This window comes from Telmatherina bonti (genome assembly GCF_933228915.1).
Source record: "Telmatherina bonti genome assembly, chromosome: 10".
Lineage (NCBI taxonomy): Eukaryota > Metazoa > Chordata > Actinopteri > Atheriniformes > Telmatherinidae > Telmatherina > Telmatherina bonti.
Window position 1 is genome coordinate 21,392,476 of NC_136628.1, and position 22,604 is coordinate 21,415,079.

At 37.0% G+C, this 22,604-nt stretch overlaps 2 protein-coding genes across 2 annotated transcripts; one reads left to right on the forward strand and one right to left on the reverse strand.

The window, feature by feature from the left end:
* Window positions 1–832: 832 nt before the first annotated feature.
* Window positions 833–13,864, forward strand: slc47a1 (solute carrier family 47 member 1; the record flags this gene model as incomplete). Its single annotated transcript, XM_079247396.1, has 17 exons — window positions 833–1,045; window positions 1,395–1,496; window positions 5,289–5,357; window positions 5,454–5,602; window positions 5,942–5,984; window positions 6,359–6,403; window positions 6,862–6,959; window positions 7,516–7,613; window positions 8,396–8,509; window positions 9,538–9,605; window positions 10,471–10,579; window positions 10,872–10,947; window positions 11,030–11,099; window positions 11,203–11,335; window positions 12,607–12,701; window positions 13,270–13,374; window positions 13,490–13,864. The coding sequence occupies 17 exons, from the start codon at window positions 833–835 to the stop codon at window positions 13,862–13,864; spliced, it is 1,962 nt and encodes a 653-aa protein (XP_079103522.1).
* Window positions 13,865–16,774: 2,910 nt separating this feature from the next.
* LOC306761272 (multidrug and toxin extrusion protein 1-like) lies at window positions 16,775–22,318 on the reverse strand (the record flags this gene model as incomplete). Its single annotated transcript, XM_079247397.1, has 16 exons — window positions 16,775–17,013; window positions 17,107–17,152; window positions 17,275–17,369; window positions 17,649–17,781; window positions 17,876–17,945; window positions 18,218–18,293; window positions 18,682–18,790; window positions 19,005–19,186; window positions 20,042–20,139; window positions 20,332–20,429; window positions 20,539–20,583; window positions 20,681–20,723; window positions 20,817–20,965; window positions 21,096–21,164; window positions 21,334–21,435; window positions 22,130–22,318. The coding sequence occupies 16 exons, from the start codon at window positions 22,316–22,318 to the stop codon at window positions 16,775–16,777; spliced, it is 1,743 nt and encodes a 580-aa protein (XP_079103523.1).
* Window positions 22,319–22,604: the final 286 nt, after the last annotated feature.

A 22,604-nucleotide genomic window follows, 5' to 3' on the forward strand; every position in this document is an offset into this window, starting at 1 on the left:
ACCCTGATACTCTGACTAAATTATCTATTAAAGTTTCTAGTGAAGTTACCTTTTAACACTTCTGAATAAAAGTTGAAGTTCCAAAGCTGGGTCAGGTAAAATGGATAAAGGCAGGATTGTGTGCTCATGTGACTATGTTTGTATATGAGGAATTACATGAGGAGAGCGAACTCAAGGATAAAATCAGCGGCCAAAGTGCAGCCAGAGTCAGATAAGATCACTGGAAAACGCATGGGCACACAAACGTCAGTGGATGCAATTTATTTAATCCAGCAGTTTGTGCCATCAGAGTTCCTTCCATACACAGTGCAAACAGGCATTCCTCATCAGATTACTACTGAGCCTACTAGCCCAAACACCAAAACATGCACTTACAAAGTACTCTCTCATTGTGTATCCAGTCCAAATACTCACACATAGTTTTTAACCCACTTACAATAACCTGGCACATTAAATTGCCCTGATTTGCCCCTTCCGTTGGTGGTATGTCGGCACAGTTTCCACCATCTCTCCCTGTCATTCAAGCTTGATAACACAACAATACATATGTAATCACCCCTTGCTGCCGCTCCCTCCCCACAGGTTTCAGGGTTATGAATCCAGGGCTTTTGTACTCTTGTTTGTCTTTTACTCTTTTTGTTTATACTGAATTGGTCCTGCTCAAAACAACACTAAACAATCTAGAAATATAAAGAAACATATGTTATGTTTCTTAACCCAGATAGGCCGATTGCTCCATTCACTGCTGCACTCCCTCCCTCCCCTCCTCCCTTTGGTGCTTTGTGGCTTTTCTTCCTCCCCTCTCCCTCTTGTCTTCCCTTCCTGCGTTTGAATGGAGAGGCTGAGTTCTCTGGAGCCTGCACACCCCTTGCCGGGTGCAGGGCCCATTGCTGGGGTTCCTGTTGGCAAGATGGCAGGGGCTTTAGGAGATGAGGTGACAACATTAGCCAGTTCCAAACTCTTTTGGTGTGCATGTGTGAAACGCTGGCTTCCACCCGCCTACAGAGAGGAACTCTACCATGTTTTACGTCTCACAGGCCCACTGGTAAGTAGGGTAAAGCTTATGTGGCGGTCCAAGGAAAACTTAATGTTCTGTTCTGTGTATGGAGTTCATTCACACACTTTATCCTTTTGGTGCAGAATTGCTTTTAAATGTGCTGTGCATTATCCAATTTAATAGTGCAGTCACTTGTGAAGTATTTCTAAAGTGTGCAATTAGTGAAAAATTAGGTATATACTTACTGTATAGTGGAAAAAAAAAACAGTCTGTACTGGGTGATTTCATAGCTCTGCTTTCTAACTGTTTTGGTGAGTCTTGATAAGCTGTATGAGGCAATAACTTGCTGCATCAGTGAAGGGCTGTAAATGAGTAAAATCTATGTTTGTTTCTACAGCTGCTGTCGCGGATTCTGTACTTTCTCCTGCCATTTGTAACCACCATATTCTGTGGTCACATTGGCAATGCAGAACTGGCTGGATATGCGCTTGCCTCAGCGGTATGATCTATGGTCCTTTGCAGATTAAGTATGGCATAAGTCATGTGTGAGTGTGTCAGCGTGTGCTTGTGTATGTGGAGGCCAGTTGTGGATGTGGTTCACCTTACTACTTACTGAAGGCCCTCAGTCTTCAGGCACTTAGGAGGCCAGAATCTGTGTTCATGCTGAATTTTATTTTAAATAACTTATACACACACACACACACACACACACACACACACACACACACACACACACACACACATATATATATATATATATATATATATGTTTGTCAACACTGCTTTTACAGATATTATAGTTCAAAATTAAGTTGTTTTTTTAAGTTGTTTTTTTTTTTACTACGTGTTCTGTTCTGTGCTGAGGGACACACATTTTTTATGCAAAATTTTACAGGAGTATCTATTTGAGAAGCAAACTGTGACATTGTCCCTTATCTTAAACATGTAGTTTTTGCTGCCTAGACCAAACATTCATTCATTCATTCATTCATTCATTCATTCATTCATTCATGAAAATGAATAAACCAAACAAAATATTTTTATTGTCTTAAGAAATTCAGTTACTTTTTATTTTACAAACCTAACTAATATTGTTTTGAGGAGAAGCTCTGTCTAAAATAACATACCCGAAAGAGAGAAAGTGTTTAAAGGAGGCGTTTTGCAGGAAAATATCTGAGTAATCCTTTGGTTGATGTTGATGATCAACATCTCTAATCAACTGTCAGGAGAAATGACGGATAGTCCCCAAATTCATCTTAGAAACACCAACCAGGATTCAGAAAGAAGTGTCCCAAATATATATCATATATCAATATATATCAGAGTCATATATCTTAAAATCCCTTTAATTTTTGTGTAAACTACCATGAACTTTGTGATGAACTTTGTAATGAATCAAAGGAAAAGCAAGACATGCTCTCTCAGGATGTATTCTATGTTTGCTACCATTTGGCTGCTAGCTCACAGATACACTTGTCTTTGTAATCAACGGAGCCCATTGTTTGTGTGCTTTACTTGAAGTGCAGAAATTAGTGGAATTTTTGAGGTGAACACAACTGTTCTAATGGTTTTGTTACATTCCCGTAAATTTATTTTGGATTTGAATTGTGTTTTGTTTGGATGCCAGAGATTGGTCAAGTCTTTTCGTGGAGTTTGTCCCTTTGATTTTTGTGTGCTTCATGTTAAGTTTAGCAGTGTTCTGATGAAGAATAAGTTAAACATTTGCAAATGGCAAGTAAGCTATGTCTAAACAAAATAACAACTGTTGGGTCAAATGGAAGACAAATGTAAGGGATTGGTGGATGATGTCAGTACATGCAAATATGACAAGTGGAACGGCTAGGACCAAGTTCACTGCTAACCGTTTGTGTTTCCAAGCAACTTCACTTAAAAATGGCTTTTTTGTTATTGTTTCAAGCGTGAGTGGTTTTTTTTTGTCTTGCTGTGTGTACCGTGAAATAACTAGCAATCTGTTCAGGGTGTACACCATTTCTTGCCTGACAACAGCTGATACAAACTCCCTGCAAGCGTGCAATATCTTTTCCTTTATACTAAGCTTCTAACATCCACCCCTTTGGCTAAAAATCCAAAGTACAATGTACATATGAAAAAGATATCCTATTTAATGAAATGATCCAGAATCATGTGCTGAATCATATCCTGTTTATTGTATGCAATGAGTGTGGGCTCACTCAGAAGTCAATATAAACTTTCCAAGGAGAGTATAAGCTTTGGTGCTAACATCCTCACATACAACCACCACACAAAACATCTTGAAAATTTAAGAGTCGCAGTTGAGTTTGACAACAGCTGCATTGTCTTTCAGTCTGAGACATCAGATTCTCCAGGAACTCCTGGATGAGCATGATCCTGAAGCATTTTTGAGGCCTGCTTTTACTGTTACTAAGATGGTATGTTGTATAAGTCTGAGGGGGAAAACACATAACTTTCATTTTCCCTTTATATTGAAAGAAATCCACAGTATTTTTGCAGTTGCTTTTTGTTCTGAAATATTTTTTGGCTTTGTGAACAATAGTCCAAGAACAACAAAAAGCAAGTCATCAAAAGTCTTGGCAAGGAATGTGCTCAGACTCAGCATGTAATGCTGTAGGACATTTGATTACTCAGATCGTTAAGTGCCTTATCACATTCGTCAATACTTTTAGGTACACATCTAGTAAAATATTGGTCATGAAATGATATGTTATCAAACCAAGAGAAGGAGTTTCATGTGTTGCAGCAATTTCCCTTTCTCTTCTTATGAGTTCAAATGGATGCAACACAGAGGAGATGAGCCAAACACCTTGGCCGCTTTGGAGACAAAGCCTACAGCTCAGGCGTACTTTCATCAAGCAGCCATCAAAAATAAAATCTTGACTGTAAAGACATCTTTATATCTATTACTGTTTTGACACAATCACAGGTTAAATTTTATTTAAAAATTTAGAAAAATGGCCAAATTTCTAATGCACTCCAAATCTAGCCCAAAAATTTATTTTGGAACATTTCTTTAACAAGCACGTCTCATTCTCAGTTGTCCCTCTACATATACAAATGCAAGACTGTAAGTTGGCTTTCAATCAACTTCAGGTGCAGAGCTGGGAGGAACTTAAAGATTTTGATGAATATTGAGGATATCCAAGTATCAGAAAGTCACCTTTTTCTCCCAATAATTACTATTTAAAACAAACCTGGATTCTCTGACCAAAATGCAATTCTCATGCATTTTTAACCTGCTAGAGTTTGAACTTTAATCACATTAGGGTAAAATCAGATATATCGATGCATTTCTCCAACGCTTCTGGTCCTCCCAGTGCAATAATTTTTTTAGATAGGAGATTTTGTCTGCAAGCAGTGCTAGGTTATTTGAGGGCTTCTTTGAGCGTTCAGTCATCTGTGCACTCTGACTGGCTTTCTGTTACACAGTGGGCAAACCGCATAGGCTTAGAGTCAAAGCAACACGTGGTGTCTTTGATTTTAGCTTTTGTGTTAAATTCTAGCCTTTATTTTATAGTTTAACCCTTTAAGGTCTTGGTCTGCCATTTGGTAAAGGTGAATTTACAGTGACTGATGAAATTCTTTAAAAAAAAAAAGTGGTAATAAACCTGCTATACATCCAATTGCTTTGGGTATGGAAAACCCAAACTAAGTGTTTGTTATAACTGCTACTACTGCTTCCAATTTCAACCATTTCATTGATGTTGCAAAATTATTAGCTTCTTCTTTTTAATATCTTCACCATTTGCTAAAAAAAAAAAAAAGATTTATTCTTATTCTTGTCCAAAACAAATGGAAAAACAGATTTTTTTTTTTCTCTGGCGTTTTTGTCAGTGTGGAAGCTATAGGGTTAAGAGAGTGCAGCTAATGAGATTGAGGGCATGTCTACATGTCCAAACATTCTGGGGCAAAGGACCGAACCCTTTGAAGCACTTGTCTGCATGTGAATGTATGAGTGATGGAGAATGTGCTTTGTGTACATATGAAATAAGGTGACATGCCAATGGTAAGGTAAGGCAACACAAGTTTATTTGTACAGCACAATTCAACATCAGGGTGATTCAAAGTTCCATACAGAGATATTAAAAGATTATAAAATAAGAAGCACAGTGAAATTAAAAGGAAAAAGAAGGGACATTAGTCAAAACAGTATTAAAAACAAAATAAAGTGTAAAAATTCAAGCTTCAAAGAAACAGTGAAAGTGAAAAGTAAAAGTGACATCATTACATAATACATTTAACTACAACATTTGATAACAGGTCTGACCAGAAGCTTTTGTTTCTCACTTTTTAGACAATTAATGTGACCACAATTGCAACAGGCCATGGCCTTGCTCTGGCTTGTGACACACTCATTTCTCAGGTGAGAAAAACAAATTGTGAGTCGGCACCATTGTGTTTTATCAGAAGAAAACAGTTTAAAGCAATGTAATCTGATGTTTCTGTTTTTTATCTGCAGACATTTGGCGGTAAGAACATGAAACGTGTGGGTGTAATCCTGCAACGGAGCATGCTGATCCTGCTGGTGTTTTGTTTGCCTTGTTGGGCTCTTCTCATTAACTCTCAAAACTTGCTCCTCATGATGCAACAAGAGGAGGAGGTGGCCAGGTAAATCTATGAAACTGATGCTGTCTTCAAAATGTTTTTAGACAAATTCATTTGAGACATCAAACCTTTATCTTTAGTTGTCTTGCTGTAATTTTTATCAGCAACTGCATTATCTTGTCTTGGATATGTTATTGTCCTTTGTACATGTACCAAGGTGTTAATTTACAATGTAGATTTCTATCGTTCATATGATGGCATTATTATATTATATTATTATAGATTATTAAGTTTTGAGGAACAAATTCATAAGCCTGTAATTTAATGTGAACACATATAACATGTCAAGAATGCTTTTATGTGCAACTTTACTAAGGTGACTTCATTCTACCTACCTTTCAGAATTGCCCAGATCTATGTGATGATGTTTCTACCAGCTGTTCCAGTCAGTGAACTGAAGCGAACACAGCACATTGGTTAATTACATTGTACACCAGTTAAAGAAAAGCACTGAAAGCTTTGCAATAATGTGCATCAAAGTAGATGCATGTATGAAAATATCTACCTTGTTTACATAAAAACGACAAGTTAAAATGGTTCAGATTCCAAAGCAAGATGAGAAAAGCATTTCTGTCCATCATGTCATGCTTACTCTAATCACCTCTCTGTAATGCATACAGCATTGTTTCTACATATAGAGAAAGATACTGATGATTAAACTAGAGGATATTTCTAAATTTATCAAAATTTGGCTCTTAAGTTCATGTTTATATGAAAAAAGTCTGCGAGTCTAATCGGTTTTATCTCTCTCGGTTACAGGCCATGTTCCTGCACCAGCTGCAGGTTGCCTACCTGCAAAACCAGGCAAGTTCACAAGGAGAAGTGAATACGCTTATGTTGTGCTGAATGCTCCAGTTTTCCAGGTCAAATTCAGAAAAAAACAAAAACAATGGTTTTGATGGCAGTCTGAGTGAGAATAAAGTGCCATTGTTTCAGAAACATATCGGCATGCAATGGAAAGTTCTAAAACAAATGTATGTATTGGCTTGTATGCTCATGCAAATCTAGACCACACCAGATAATCAAATATGACTGCGTATGCACGTTTGAATTGAGAAGATTGGTGAAGTTCAGGTAAAATGAAAAATTCTTGTGATCTGTTTTAATTTGGTCACAAGTGGGGTGCCACTTTCCCCTGGAAATTCCTTAATCGAGACCATTTATACCCAAGCTAATTTATCTAAAATATTTTCTTCAGGTCCTCCAGTAACCCATCCAGACTGGTTCACTAACGATGGATTTCATGTCTTATTATCTTTCAGGGGATCATTCTTCCTCAAATGTACATGGCAGCACTTGCAAACATTTTCAACTTGGGGCTCAATTACCTCCTAATCTCTGTCCTCCAATTAGGTGTCATGTAAGTGTCCAAAGCTGCCTCTCTAACCTTTTCATCTTTCATGAACTGTATGCAGTCTGGAATTGGAACAGACTTTAAAATCCATATGAGATGATATGAAGCTACTAGTGAACCAGAGAACATCTCTGACTAACACTCAGTTTTGCAAAGAAAAGAGTTAGGGCTGGTGCATGAAAGTTTGAGAAGAGAAGCAGGTCAAAGGTCTATTCATCTGTCTCAGAAGTGTGATTTGTTTTTTTTGTTCATGCTGAGTCAGCAGTGCATTGAAGTTTGTTTTTTTTTTAGTTTATTCAGAGAGGGAGGCAGTATAGGGCAGAGAAGAAAGAAAGAACTGTGACAAGAGTTGATCTTCCAGCTGGACAAATATTTGATGCATCAGGCAGCCTACCAATCAGGCCTCTCTTCTCAGGGTCCTGTTTCTTCCTCCCCTTCCCGTCCCACATTATAACAGGGACTCCTGCTAATTGCCAAGGCCTATTCTCAGATTGTTAGAATAACCTTCATTCATCTTCCATTAGATAACATAATACGGTTTTTCTGTCATGTGTGCTTGCAGCGGATCAGCAATTGCTAACAGCGTCTCACAGATCATCATCTGCCTACTGCTGTTTGGCTACATCAGATGGAAGAAGCTCCATCATCACACATGGGGAGGTGGGCTTGAAACACAAGTGTAAATACCAAATCGAGCCCAGTCTGACAAGAAAAAAAAGTAATCTAGATATATTTATACACATGTTTCAAAACAAAGGAACACTGAAGTTGTAGAATTCGAAGAATGGTAAAATTTTACTTCTTTTATGTCAGGCTGGTGATGAAAAACCTTTAATTAATCATGTATTTTTCATGTCTTACTGTAACCAGCAGCAACAAAGCATAATGTAAATGAAGAAGTTAAATGTTAAATGAGATGAGGACTGACCTGACAACCCATAGTGCTCAACATGCTCAACTCCTAGAAGTTTTTTTTGTATTTTTAAACTTTTTAATTCTGCAAAATCCACTTTGTAGAAGTTGCATGTAATGCAAAAGAAACCTGAAGTACAAAACATTTTTTTGTCTTAAAAAATGTATACTATGATCATTTGTGAGTGTCACGTATGACAAGGACAGCTCTGGTTTGAATCCTGGCCTGTGGTTCTTTGCAGTACATGATTCCCCTCTTTTTTAATCCATTCTTGTCACGAGACAGTAAAATAAAGGCCACTGCTACCTATCTGCACATCAGATAAAATGTTGAAGCCCAACAAATGTTGCAATTTGAAATGTTGTTTTAGTCTTGTGAACATAAAACCAATGTAATGAAACTACTACACACCTAGGTAGTAAAATGCATTAACAGAACACGAAGCCACCTTTTCAGATTTTCATCTTGGCCAGAACAATGATAAATGTTGTTGCATTGCCATTGTTCATATTGCAACTTGTGTATGCAGGCTGGTCCGCTGAATGTTTGCAGGAATGGGGCTCTTACATGAAGTTGGCAGTTCCCAGTGTATTTATGACCTGCTTTGAATGGTGGATCTGGGAAGTTGGTGGTTTCCTTGCAGGTAATTTCTGTTTGCCACACGTAGTCCTGTTTCCCTCACATCGTTAGATTAGGGATGTTAAAAGGACTTCCTAAGGATAACAATGATTACTACTTGCTTAACGCTAATTCTCCCCATAAGTAAACATACTTAATTTAGGTCTTTTACTTTAATCCTCTTTAGTTAAGTGGAAATAAAAGTTTTGGGCTGAGATTCAGCTGCACTACTGTGACACCTACTGCATATTTCACCTTTAAAGACAAAAATTAGGGCCTCGTTTTTCTTTGTGCAGTAGGATGACACATGTCTAAAATCTTTTTTTAAGAATACTCATCATCATGCTGGCCTTACAAGGTTATGTTTAAATTTCAAATAGACCCATTTATCAAAAAGCTAAGAAGTGTTCAACTAACATCATCTACAGATATATAGTCACATTGAAATCCCAGTTTTCACTGCATCCTACAGTTGTTTGTTTAATTATTTATTTATTTTTTATCCAGTAACAAATGTCCTACTTTCCATTTATTTATTTAAAAGCCCAAGTTGGCGTCTCTTGCAGTAAGATGTAAGAAGACTATTTTTCCGACATGAAGAAAGCAGCTTCCTTTCAAGTTACCGCATTCTTATACAATTGTAGCTTGATCTGATTAAGTTATTGGCTCTTGCTTAAAGTCCACTCAGGGAGGACTGAACTTGGGAAAATTGGTTTTAGGTTTTATGCTGCTCTCGAAAACACTTTATGACACACTAAAACTTAGCACATAGGTCCAATTGAAGCCACGATTATAAAATACTGTAACATGCTCAACAAATAGTCAAGAATTATTCACAAATAAACTAAAAGTGGAACAAATAAGTTTGTGTCTTGCCAAGTTAAATTCTGCTTTTACACACTTCTCGGAAAAAAAATGATTATATAGAAAACTAAAGTTAAAAACCTCAAAAATCTGCCATCATACTAATATTTTGCTGTGGTTTGTGTGTTTGTTGTGGCTGTAAAGCACCAGATTGTCATGATGATAATGATAATGTCTTCATCTTATCAGGTGTGCTTGGAGAGGTGGATCTTGCTGCACAGCATATATTTGTGGAAATAGGAGCCATCATTTACATGGTACGAATCCCTATTTGACAGTCTTTTAATGTCTTTAATCTGCAGAGCAGGTGGGGGGGGGGGGGGGGGGGGGGGGGTATTTCTATAAATACTCTGTTATTAAATTTGGACTGGGGTGATCTGGATTTAAATGAACTGGATTACAATCGGATTAAATTTGATTAAAATTCAGTTGAACTGACTTGTATTTAATTAGAACTGAACTAAACCTTTTTCATGTCTCTTAAAGTACCAGAGTTTCATTCAGTTAAAATTGGTGTTGAGATTTTACTCCATTTTATTAAACTCTTAGCTCATTTTGTCAGCTTTTAATGTATCTGCCGCTTGATCATCGTGGCCAAAAGCACTTGTGATAACAACATTATTGTTATATTAAAAGCATAGCATTAAAGTACAAATAAAATATCTGCTTTTAGACTAATTAGTCATTTTTTCATCATGAATAAAGATGAGGAGAAGCGTCATCTTCCACACAAGTTCTTTGCTCCTGATTCAGAGTAATCAGGAGCAGAGAACTTCTTCAACCAAATTAAAGATATTGTGATTTTATTAGCCCAGACAAAATTACAATATTATCACATAATAAACACATGGTCAGTATTTCATTCTTTTAATATAATTATCTTTAACACCGGTTTATTTTGACAATAAGTGTAAGCATTCAGGAATCTGACCAATGAGGAAAGGTGAAAAGAGCATGATGTCTTTTTACCTCTGCCCAGGTAGTGTTAGTTTGTCAGTATTTCTCTGCGCTCTCGGAGTTCTTCTAGTTTTCTAATGAAACTTACTGTCTGAAAAACCTCTTCTCTGGAAAATAAAAACAAATGAATAAATGACTCTAAGCAAGTAAAATATTGTTTTGCAGTTTCCATTAGGTGTCCATGCAGTTGCCTGTGTACGTGTTGGGAATGCTCTTGGGGCAGGTGACACTGCCAGAGCCATTGTCACCTGCAAAGTGGCTCTTGTACTCACAGGTATGAGGATACTTGTAAATGAAAACATATAGAGCTGGTTTAGAGTGAATGTCCATTTTTATGTAATATCCCCTTCCACAGGCATAAACAGATATCTCAGACGTAACTTTTTTTGTTCATTGATCCTTGAGAAGGAACAGCAAACTTTAGAAAAGACCATTGGATTTGGTTTAACTGTCAAAGCAGATACGTGTAGAAATACCTGTGTGAACAACACAGTTTGTATATTTTTTTCCACATCTGAACTCATGTAGCTAGTCCATAATCACCATGCCTTGTGTCTTTGCTGCAGGAATGCTCGCTGTGTTCCAGGGTATTGGGATCGTTGGCTGTAAGTCCAACGTTGGCTACATATTTACTTCTGATGTGTGAGTTTCAAGCAAACACACATTTATTCTCGTTCTGTGCAGAGACAGCTCTGTTTTAATGATCTTATTCTGCCCTCTACAGTCAAATTGTGGAGATTGTGTCAAACACCCTGACAGTCTACATATTTCTACAACTTTTTGATGGACTTTTGGTATGTTAATGTTCTTGTATCGTTGTATACACCACTCTTGTGTTGCATGGTACACAAATTTCTTTCTTTGCCTTCTTGAGTCGGCATCTTTTTTCTTTCATAGTGTGTGTGCTCAGGGATTCTCGTTGGAGCTGGTATGCAAAAAATTGCTGCTTTGTCCAACCTGGTCTGTTACTACTTTATTGGCCTGCCAGTGGGAGTAGCGCTGATGTTTGCTGCTCAGCTGAGGATATTAGGTAATTTATTCATTTTCCCAAATCTATGTTTGCATCTAAAGCTTGTTTTCTCAATTTTACATCCAAAAAAGCAAAAATGAAACATTTTTGTGTTTGCCAAAAACAATCACCCTCATCATCTCCAGATCCATCTGCTCCATATGTACTGGACATAAAGCTAGATTTTCAGTAAAGAACACTTGACCAAGTGCATAAATGCTTGGAGGCAGTCATACCTATGCTAATTGCAATGCCACCTTTGGGGCATTTGCTCATTTCCTTAGACCAGGGATGTCCAACTCCAGTTCTTGAGAGCCACAGTCCTGCAAGTGTTGGAAGTTTCTCTGCTGTAACACACCCGACACACATCAGACTTAACTAACAGACTTATGCAGATCTTGACTCCCAACGTTTTCAGAACTGTGGCTCTTAGGGTTGAGTTGCTCACCTCTGGTATATACACTAATCTGGTACAACCCTCAACAACACATTAAACCCATTCATTTTCCATCATATCAGCACATAGACTCCCATAACCTGTGTGAAAACAACCAGTTAATACAATTTACCCCACATCATAAACTAGCCTACTATTTTCAAATGAGCTATAAATTTGAAAGAAATAGGAAACATTGTGGTGTGGCATTGTGTCTGTATTTAAACTAAGGGTGATTAGTAAGGCCAACAAACCATCTAATGCTGCCCAACCAGTAATTCTTTCATTTTCCTCCCTCCAGCCCATAATTTACCACCCGCTGTAGTGGAGCGCCTCACTGTCCATTCATACAGGACTGTGTCTGTACATATACCCACATCTGCTTAATACCAGACAGTATAATGCAGATGGCTCTAACTGACAATGTGAATACCCAGCACATGGAGTCCAGTGTATCTGATAGAAAATAACGCTGTAATTACAGCGTTATTTTCTTTTAAAGCATTAATGCTTTAAGCAAATCTCTGGTATAAAACACAATCACAATGTCACTCAGTGGAGACTTTTGGGATCGTCAGCTCGCTACTTTGCTTCAGACAGAAATATTAAAACACTGATATGATTTGAATTGTATTTAATTTAGATAACTTCATATTTATTGTTTGTTTGTTTATTAGTTTATTTGTCAGGGACCATGTGTAAAAACAATATCAAAATATGCCTTACACCAGATTTAGCCTTAGCTAGCTAGTTACCATCTGCAGATGGCAAAGTCATACATTTTAAAGGTATATAATAATCCTCAGATATACTATAAATAATGAGTGTGTGACTAAACTTTTGTCCTTCCTGTCAGGCTTCTGGTTGGGACTCCTAACTAGTGCTTGCCTTGAGACCGGATTTGTCCTTATTGTAATCTTTAAACTCAACTGGAACGAAGTCATGCACAAGGTGAGATGCACTATTACACAATTAACATACATGTTTTGTTTTTTTTAAACCTAATGGACTGGGGAGTAGGAATGAATCAAATTTAAGATTATGGGAATTGTTAGAATAGAGACATCAAAATTCAGCGAAAATCAACCCCTCCAGTTAATTCTCCTGTACTAATTATCTATTAATATCCTCTAAACATATTTTTGTTATGTTGAAATCTCTTATTTGGCTTACAAATTTCTTTTTCTGTGAGAAAACTTTTCAAATGTGTTAAAAATGTACTGAACAATTACACAGTTACACTTAAGAATACATAGATAAGTGTTTAGCAAACAAAGTACAAGGTAGGATGACTGGATTTGTTTTGGTTTCCATATTTTTGGTGTATCACTATCAGGTTTTCCTGTCCCAAATACCAATGTTAACCTAACAAAACACACAACACATGTTAGACACTGATCAATTAGGCTAGAAAACACCCAGCAGAATTAATTTAATCAGAAATAACATCAATCTCCCATCTATTCCATATGTTGGTCCAGGTTGATGCATCTTAAATGTCTTTTCATACTATTTTAAGGCTCAAGTCCGAGCTGGGAAGACTGCGATGATGACCCCAAAATGTCCTGGTGGTACATTGTTGAATAAAGCAAAGCTGCCAGTCACTACTGACTTCCCAGACACAGTAAGCGCATAGTGTGTAGTGTTGCATGGAGTTGTCTTGTTACATTATTATAAGAGTCTCATGGCATTCACGCTACTTGCATGTTCATTAACAGCTTCATCTTTGTACCCTGAAGGTCCAGCTGAGCAGTGAAACAGCTAATAAAACAAATGGCTACAGCGCTGTCAGTGCACAAGATCTGGAGCTGAAGGCAGTTCACCAAGCTGAAGAAAATGATATTAATGCACAAGAGACTGTTCATGATACTGAGCAAAGCCAAGACATTTCCAACACCAAACCTCAAGAGAAGCTTTCTTTCTCTCAACTGATTATCCGTCGTGGAGGCACCTTGCTGATTTCAGTTCTCATTTTAATGATAGGCATTGCGTTCTATATTATTTTCCCTCCACCAGAACCGACTGTCCATAGTAGGGCCAACTTCACCTTAAACTTAGCCAATGACTCGACTCCTACACCACCAGCGACACTGAACTCAACCATGAACTTGTGAGCTGCATTGGATATCATGTGGCTGCACACTTTTCTACATAAATATGTGTTGAATTACTTGTAAACAGCCAGAGTTGGACTTTCTGCACTGTGCTGTGTAAAGAGAAATGTGTCACTGCTGAATTGCTGAGCAAATTGCCAGAAAGATGGAAATAACATCATGTGGTACTGAAAGCGACAGGAAGAACAAAAAGTCTTGTTCAACACCGTTTAAACTGTTCAGTATGAAATGAATTGCTAATATAACTGGACACATCATAAATACCTCAGAATACATGACATGGGCATTGGAAAAAAGGTCTTCCTACTGATAGCTTTCGATTTCTTTTTTCAACTTCCTCTACATTGATTTATAGATTGCACTGAGATGTACAGAATGTTCTTGCTTTCTGACCTTGAATCATTTTCTTATAACATTATAAGACTCACTGTAAATATATATATATAAGAAATATGTCAAATTTACATTATATATATATATATATATATATATATATATATATATATATATATATATATATATATATATATATATATATATATATATATATATGTATATATATGTAAATAATTACTACACATTTTAACTACATAAATAAGTGATGAATTATTGTAGCATTATACTTCTGTATTATTGTCTCTCAGCCTTGGTATTGCTTTGGACAGATTTAATTAATAAATGTATTTTATTTTATATTAATATAGCATACTTTTATTTTCTTTAACTGATAAAGAAAATACATTTTAAAGTGTAAAAAAATGAAGCTAATCATAGGTAAATAAACCAGTTTTGGTACTACATAATGTCATGATATATAATTTCCCCAAGAAATGTGTCAGTCTGAGCAAGCTAGTCACTGATCATCAAAAGCAGCCACACAGACAACATCAAACGCTACTCTCGATCTAACAGATGTCACGGTAATAACCTTTATAAGAAAAAAATCCTTTTATCAAAAGAAACAGGAGCTTGCATTGCACGTATATTTTAAGCAAGTACAGAGACAATATTAAACCCAGGTATGTTATTTCGTTGCCCGGTGACACAACCAAGAAGTTAATATTAGATTCCTACAGTACATCTTAAGTCCAAGTTGTACGATACTGACAGTAAATCTTTACACATGCAGTTGTTAATGATGCCACAGCATGTTACTGATTGCAGTCTCTGGAGGTAAGTGGGCCAAGATTGCAGTCTCTGTGAGGAGCCAGCGGTGACATCGCTGCTGATGAGCGGGATGTTTCCATTTATGAATACAACCTGATTTACATGTTGAATAATACTGAATTCATATGCAAGCTTTTTCCACATGTGATTTTAGCAAACAGTCTGCTGTTTTTTGGCTTGTGAGTAGAGAAGTGTCAAATGGGCATATATGGAAACTTTCATGGATACATTTCTAACCTTTTGAAGTCAGCAAACCACCAGAATATGCAATAATCACTGTCTTGGAAAAAAAATCCTCTGACAAGAATATCACTATTACTATGTATTGACTGGTACTTACATTGTCTACAGACCTGTTGTGTAGCTGTGGTTACATTTGTGCACCATTATGCTACAAATACAAATCCAAATTTTGCAGATTAAAAGCCAGAGAAAAAGAAAAAAATTAAAGCAATGCCTACGGGGATTAGCACAGTTAAGATAGACTATCAGGTTACAGGCTAGAGCCTCATGGATTTTTTATTCAGATATCTGAAATAAAGTAAAACCACAGATTACTACATTAAGAAAAATGAGACAAAGTCCACTGTATGTTTTCAGCAATGGTGAATACTTTATTCAGTAACAGTTTGTAACTGAAAGGTCTGAGCTAGTGGCACTTACAATGGTAAAAGGTGGCTGATTCGCTCAGTCTGACATGTCCTCATTCAGCCAGCATGTTGCAATGAGAGCTACAGACCATTCATTATCAAGAAATTTGGCAACACAGATCAAAGAAAGGAAAAATAAACCCCAGAAAATGAGCATCCTTTGTATCTTTGATGATGAAAGCATACATTCACAGATATGCTGGAACCTAAATATAACATTTAATCAAGTTTCTAATTGTGGTATCCTTTCAGACATTTTCAGATGTGTTGTTCGGAGCTCATTTTAAGCTGCATGTTTATGATAATAAATCAAGCCTACATTATATTTTTGTGACTCTTATTTGAGATGAATCTTAATAGTTTTCAAACATTGATGTAAAGCTGCAAAAGTGAATATTTATATGAAATAGAAAGATCTACAAAAGTGACATCAAAATATTATAGAAAATGGTTTCAAGAGGTGTTTGAAAGGTTTGCTAAGAAATTTACATTATATAGAAGAAATATTTCTACTTTATAATGCTCAGTGTGGATATTTTTTCTAATAACTTTCTTTTGAATCTTTACTGTCAGGTTCTTTATCAAGCGCTTTAAAACACGGGTGACAATGACCAAAGGTTGAAAGGATCAAATCAAAACAAATCCAGATGAAGGTAAAAAGAAATAAAAGATACAAATAATAAGTCTGACGGTGAAAGAAAAATAAATAATAACATTTGGGCAAAAGTACTTAAAAAAACTGAAAAACTTTTAAAGCATTGTTTTAAACAATGAAAAATTAATTGAGGCTGGTCAATATTGTCAAAGCTGCTTCTTGTCTGTCATCCCAGACAATGACATACCCATCTAATTAGCAAATTACTTTAAAGGCTTGGGTTTGTCATCATTTTGCTTTATTGAAACAAACTCGACAATATGTTGACGAAGGGAAGCAAAGTTATGTTTGACTGAGAACCTTAGGACACAGTGTATGCTCACACAACGGCAACTTGACAATCACAATATTCTGCCTAAAGTTGAACCCTGCTTCATTCTCTTGCATTGGGGCCATGACTAAAGGAAAATTCAAAACTAATATGATTTCCAATTATAGTCAAACATCTGATTCAAACAGTCTGATGAGAAACTCACTGATGAAGATTCCAGTGGCTAGAACGGTTACCATGAGCAATACAGTGAGGCCACGTCGTACGAAAAGCTGCCTGACTGACAAAGTCTGGTCATCTGAATTTTGCTGTTCAGTGCCAAGATGTTCTGGCTTCTCCTCTTTCGGACACAGAGAATTGCCTGCACTGGCCATTGTGTGGACCTGTTTTTCACCAGGTTCCTGGGCTGTAAGGTAGAGTTATGTGACATGGTTAACCTTATAGTTTTTACAAAGCTTTCCAAGTTTAGCTAAAACTACATGAAATAACATTTTCTTACCCTTATTTTTCTTCTCTTGGACATAAACTCCTGCTCTCACCAGTGCCTATTTAGACATGAATAATGTTTTATTATAAATAAAGGTTAAGATAGAGATCTGACTGTCATCATGTTTCCTGTAATTGCACTGAATTTGATCTCTACCTTCTGTGATATGAAATCACTCACCTCCTCAGTGACTGTCTTCCAGTTAAGTTTGCACAAGAAAACTATAAAGAATGTGGACTGCAACAAAACACAAATTAAAAATCCAGACCAAAGCCCTGTGAAAGACATGTCAAACAGATGGTTTGTCAGAGTAAAGTGATCGTTCAGTTATCCACTTACAACAGGGATGTCCTGAAGGACCAAAAATCCCACAGATTTTTTAATGCTTTCCAGTTCCAACACACCCAATTCAAATAAATGCGTCATTGTGCAGAACTTCGCAGGCTGTTGGATCCATTTAAATTGAGTCAGGGAAACATGGAAAACCTGTAGGACAGCAACCCTTGAGTATCGACTCTGGACACCCCTGACAAAGTTATGTCATCCATCCTCACCTACAATGCCCATTTTGACAGGGAACATTAAAGAAACTCCAATGGGGAAACCAATAAAGTAGTAGCCCACTAGGTTACACACAGCTCCAGTTGTTTGCTTTCCTGCCCCTCTGACAATTCCTCCTGTCACTCCCTGTTGAGGTAAAACAAAGAGAAATCCAAATATACAAGCCAACATGCTAGTTTATTTTACCCTGCAGAGGATTGAAGTGACTTTGTTGTCTCACCGCAAAAGCCTCAGCAACATGAATGAAACAGTACATCTTCATTACATCAGCAACCCTCTCAATGATGTCTCTAAGGAAGGACATTTGAATAGGTGATTGAAAAATAGACAGGTATGTGCAAAAAAAAAAAAAAAAAATTGAAAAGAAAAAATATATATTCAGTTTTTGTTGCTACTGATGTCTTCTATCTCATGTGGAAGTGACAAAGCAAAAATCTAACAATAAAAGCATACTAGCTGGTACTGACTGTACTCTGGTGTTACACATTGACATTGAAAAAGGTGCCAGTTTCTTAAAATAGAAACGACAAAGAATGTTACAGGGATTACAACATGTACTTACTTCTCTGTGGTGAAAATATAACCAATCACATCTTTAGCTGCACCCAGGCAAGCTCCAATGAAACAAGAGACAGTTGCTGGATTGGGCACAAGAAACATTTATAAATTACTGTCTTAAAGCTGTAGATAAATGAAATCATAACAATAACCCAAACATAATAAAGTATTCTGTCTTCAAACGAAAACAAAGGAAAATGGATCCAACAACTCGCATAGACAAACTCCACATCTATCTAGTGTTGTCAAGTTTAAAATGATCAAATGTGTTTAAATAGATCAAATACGCTTATAAACAAATATAAGCAAATCTAAGCAAACAGACGAACATGCAATACTTTGTGCATCTGCATGAGACAGAGTGGTAGCGGCATCATTTTTGATCATTACTTAACAAAAATTATGTTAAATATTGACATGGATCGACAGGATATTTATGTTTTTTCCAGGGTATATTTTCATTCCTACATGCACAGATGATGGAGACCTTGCTGGACAGTTTAGCTTGTTCTGTGTTCCCCGCCCCGAGAGCGTTTCCAACCCGAACACTGGCAGCAACAGCGAAACCCATGGGAAACTGTTGAACAGAAAGTAGTAACTACAGTCAGAGCCAAAAACGGTGAAGATTTCTGAGGTCCCACAGGTCAGAGCCATCCAGGTATTTACAAGACAGATTCACTGAGCATAATTTACCTTAAGATATGACTTAGGCAGTTATATGACGCTAACGATATAGGTTAATTAAAGTTAATTCGGCTAATGATATATTGATAGCAAGAAGGTGATATTACCATGTAAGCAATCGCAGCTAGTTCATAAACTATAGACTGAGCGCCCAACTCGGTCTCACTAATGATGCCTGCCAGGAACCCAGCAATCTCGTACAGCCACCACTCCAGACAATGCATCAGCATGCTTGGGATGGCCAGGCGGAGGAAAGAACCCCATTCCTGCAGGCAATCTCCTGACCAACCTAAAAGATATTTGGTATTTATTGTAATTTTCTTCAAGATAGTTTTTTTACACACCACAAATAACTTAGCAATTTATGGCTAAGCTAGCTCAAAATGATGTGAAGTTAGCTGGACGTAAAAACCTGATCCGCTAATATATAACATTTACCTACTGGGAATGTACAACCACGATGTAAAAAATGGAAAAGTATGAAGCGTTACAAATGGAATTTATTATCACCTTCCTTTTAAATTGATTTGCTAACATATAGCATGTAACCAGGTATTATGTAATCATGTGGCATGTAACCAGGTTGCACTGTGATTGTTATTTCCAGTTTAACATGTTTCTTAATGTCTTTTTTGCACAGTCAAGATTTAAGTAACATTTGTGAATGTGATTCTCAATGGTGGTGTTTGATAAAGGTTTCCCACGGTAATCCCTGTTTCAAAAGTTTCATAAGCTATTTATGATTGATGATGCTAGATAAAGTATAATCTGAAGGATCAGATTTTGTGGCTGTTCACCTTAATCTTACTGTTGTATCCTTTACATACTTGATTTACTGCAAATTGCTTCAAAACTTTAACCACATGTTGGACTGGGGAGGGAAAAATATGCCCCTTCAAATACTTTTCTTTGTAACATCAACAGGCCTATAATAACCTTAAAAATATGCGGACAAATTGGAGATTCTTGTTCACATCTTATCAGTCTCTCAAAGGCTTAGTTGTTAATGGAAAGCTATTTTTGTCCCAAGTAATTATTACAATTACCTTTTGACGTCATCTCTTTCAAATAACATAGCTTTTTTTTTTTTTTTTTTTTTTCTTTTTGCTATTCGCTCGATTAAAGATTAGTCACCCAAACTTACCATCCCATGTACGTCTGTGCAGCCCCCTGGAGCAGATGTACACAAACAAGAACACAGCCAAGGAATATTGTGATATGGCATTGGCAGCTGCGGATCCACTGCAGGCACATCAAGTGGTATAATTGTCAGAAAATAGAGAAAAGCAAAGAAAAAACTTAATGCTACTGGCTCATGCAAGAAAATCCTATAAAATTTATAGTCATCAGTTAAGAGTATTAATCAACATCTTTTTTAAGAGCATACTCTCACAGGAAATTATTCAGTTTTGAAAGTGCTATGGGTGTACTCACGCAACGCCCAGATCAAGAACACAGAGGAAAATGTAATTGATAACTGCATTTAAAACATTCCCAATGGCTCCAGATATCACCTGGGGCCACATGATGCCCTGTGAACCAAAGCAAATAGTTTCAACATTAGTGCCCCTGCTGTTTGTAGCTCACACCACACACCACAGATAAACTTTCAGCCTATTTTGTTTCTCACACAAAATGCACCTGATTTTGCAGATATCTCCCCTGCAGCTGGTACATGAAGGCAGCCTGAAAATTTCAACACACTGATGGGCTTCATTAGATCAATAATGAAATGCAGCAACAATTTCATACAGTGCATCATGGTGAGACAGACAGAACTTACTGGCAGAGCAGGCATAAAGATCTTTACATACAGCTGAGAGAGTCTTTATAACAAACAGAAAACAGAGAACTATCTTTAAATTGATGCATGTGTAAAATCTACCACTGATGCCAGTGTGTGCTGTTGTGTGGTTTACCTTGCAACTTCTGTGCTCTGCCTGACAGCCAATAGTATGGGCTGTGTGTTGATAAGTATGGCCCAGCAAGGGAAACAGGCTAAGAGCAGAATCAAAACTCCCCTTTGGAGAATCATTCCAACACGTTTTAGGTTACCGCTCCCAAAAGTCTGTGAGAAAAGGATCGTAAAACAAATAACAGGGTTCAGGTGCAACAAAAAGGTCATGACTGATGAAGGAAGACACAAGCAACTGTAACTGCTGAGGATTGAGCTGTTTATATAACTACAATGGAAATACCTGAGATATGAGAGTGTCACATGCTGATGCCAAACCGCAGCCAATGGAAATACCTGTGACATTTATGACCTACATTGAAATGAGATTTTATTAAATGAACTCTGGGAATATGAAGTACATACTAAGAAAAATTATTGCATGACTAAAGTATCTATTGAAATGCAGGAATAGAACCATTAATTAAAGTTATCTTTCAGAGCACAACTCCTGTAAAAGCAGTAACAAAAAGATCTCTCACTGCTATCGCTAATGCCACCCCTGCCAGCTCTTTTTTCCCCAGGTGACCGCAGAACACCATGCTGACGAAGCCGATCAGGAAGCTCATCAACTGTGAAATGAACTGAAAAACAAAATCAAGCTCCCTCGTTGTCATAACATAAAAACATAAATGAACTTTGCAAGTCATGAATGAAACATTAAACTGCAAATGTAACACATAAAAGTAGCTAAATGAATGATGAATCATGATAGGGATGTTGTTTCAGGAGGCCTTGAGGTAAGAAAACAATTCCATTTCACATATAATCTTTATTTTGGGGGAAAAAAAACTCCTTAGTTCTTCTAAATGTTTTTTACAACTTCTCTTTTTGGAACAAGAAGACAGTTTTGACAGATTTTTGGCATTAAAAGGGTTGAACAGAAGGAAACTATATTCCTTCATCTTTCAAGTTGTAGCTTCGTTCAATAAACAGACCAGAGTGAAAATGGGCAGATGTTGGGTTGTTCACTTGTTTTCTCCCGCAAAAGATACAATTTTTTGCTGAGGAGGTCCATGTGCACATAGAGCACATTGGGTTGTTAATGGATACAAAAGCATCTGCTAATTTTTTACAAATAAGTTCACAAATTTTAAATTATGAGAGAGAATGAAAATGCTGAAGGAAGAGAGATTTATTTGAGATTTATTTAATTATGTAGATATTATATGTAACATTTTCAAGAAAATCTGCAAATGGTATTCCAGCCAACCCACCAAACACATCACTATATGGGATTAAAATCTTTTCAGTGAGTGCATCGAAACAAAATCTTACCACAGGTCCTGCCAGTTTTAAAAACTGAAGCATTTCATTCTTGTAGTCCACAGACACCCTGAGGTTGACGCTCTTCAGGCAGATACTGCAGCATGAGTCAACACTGCTAGCAGCGGGAGAAGGTGATTCGTTTGTTTTGGTCTGAACATTCACTCCGCCACATATGCTTTTTGCAGCTAAATCTTCCATTTCCAAATAGGAGTTGGCAGAAAACAGAACTCAGCTCTGAACTAAATTATAACAGCACTGTACAATTTCCCTCAGAAACAGAGGAAAGCTAGAAGTAATCAATAACCAATTACCAGTACAATAATCAATAACCCAGGCGGTGTCTGCCCATTTTACTCCTAGGTGAGTAAAAGTGGACAACATGCAGGGGTGCTGCAATGAGTCTGATCTCTCCGCCTCCGACCCACCACTAAGTCAGACACACCTCAAAGGAACTGAGCCAAAACCTCAGTAAACTGTCAAACAT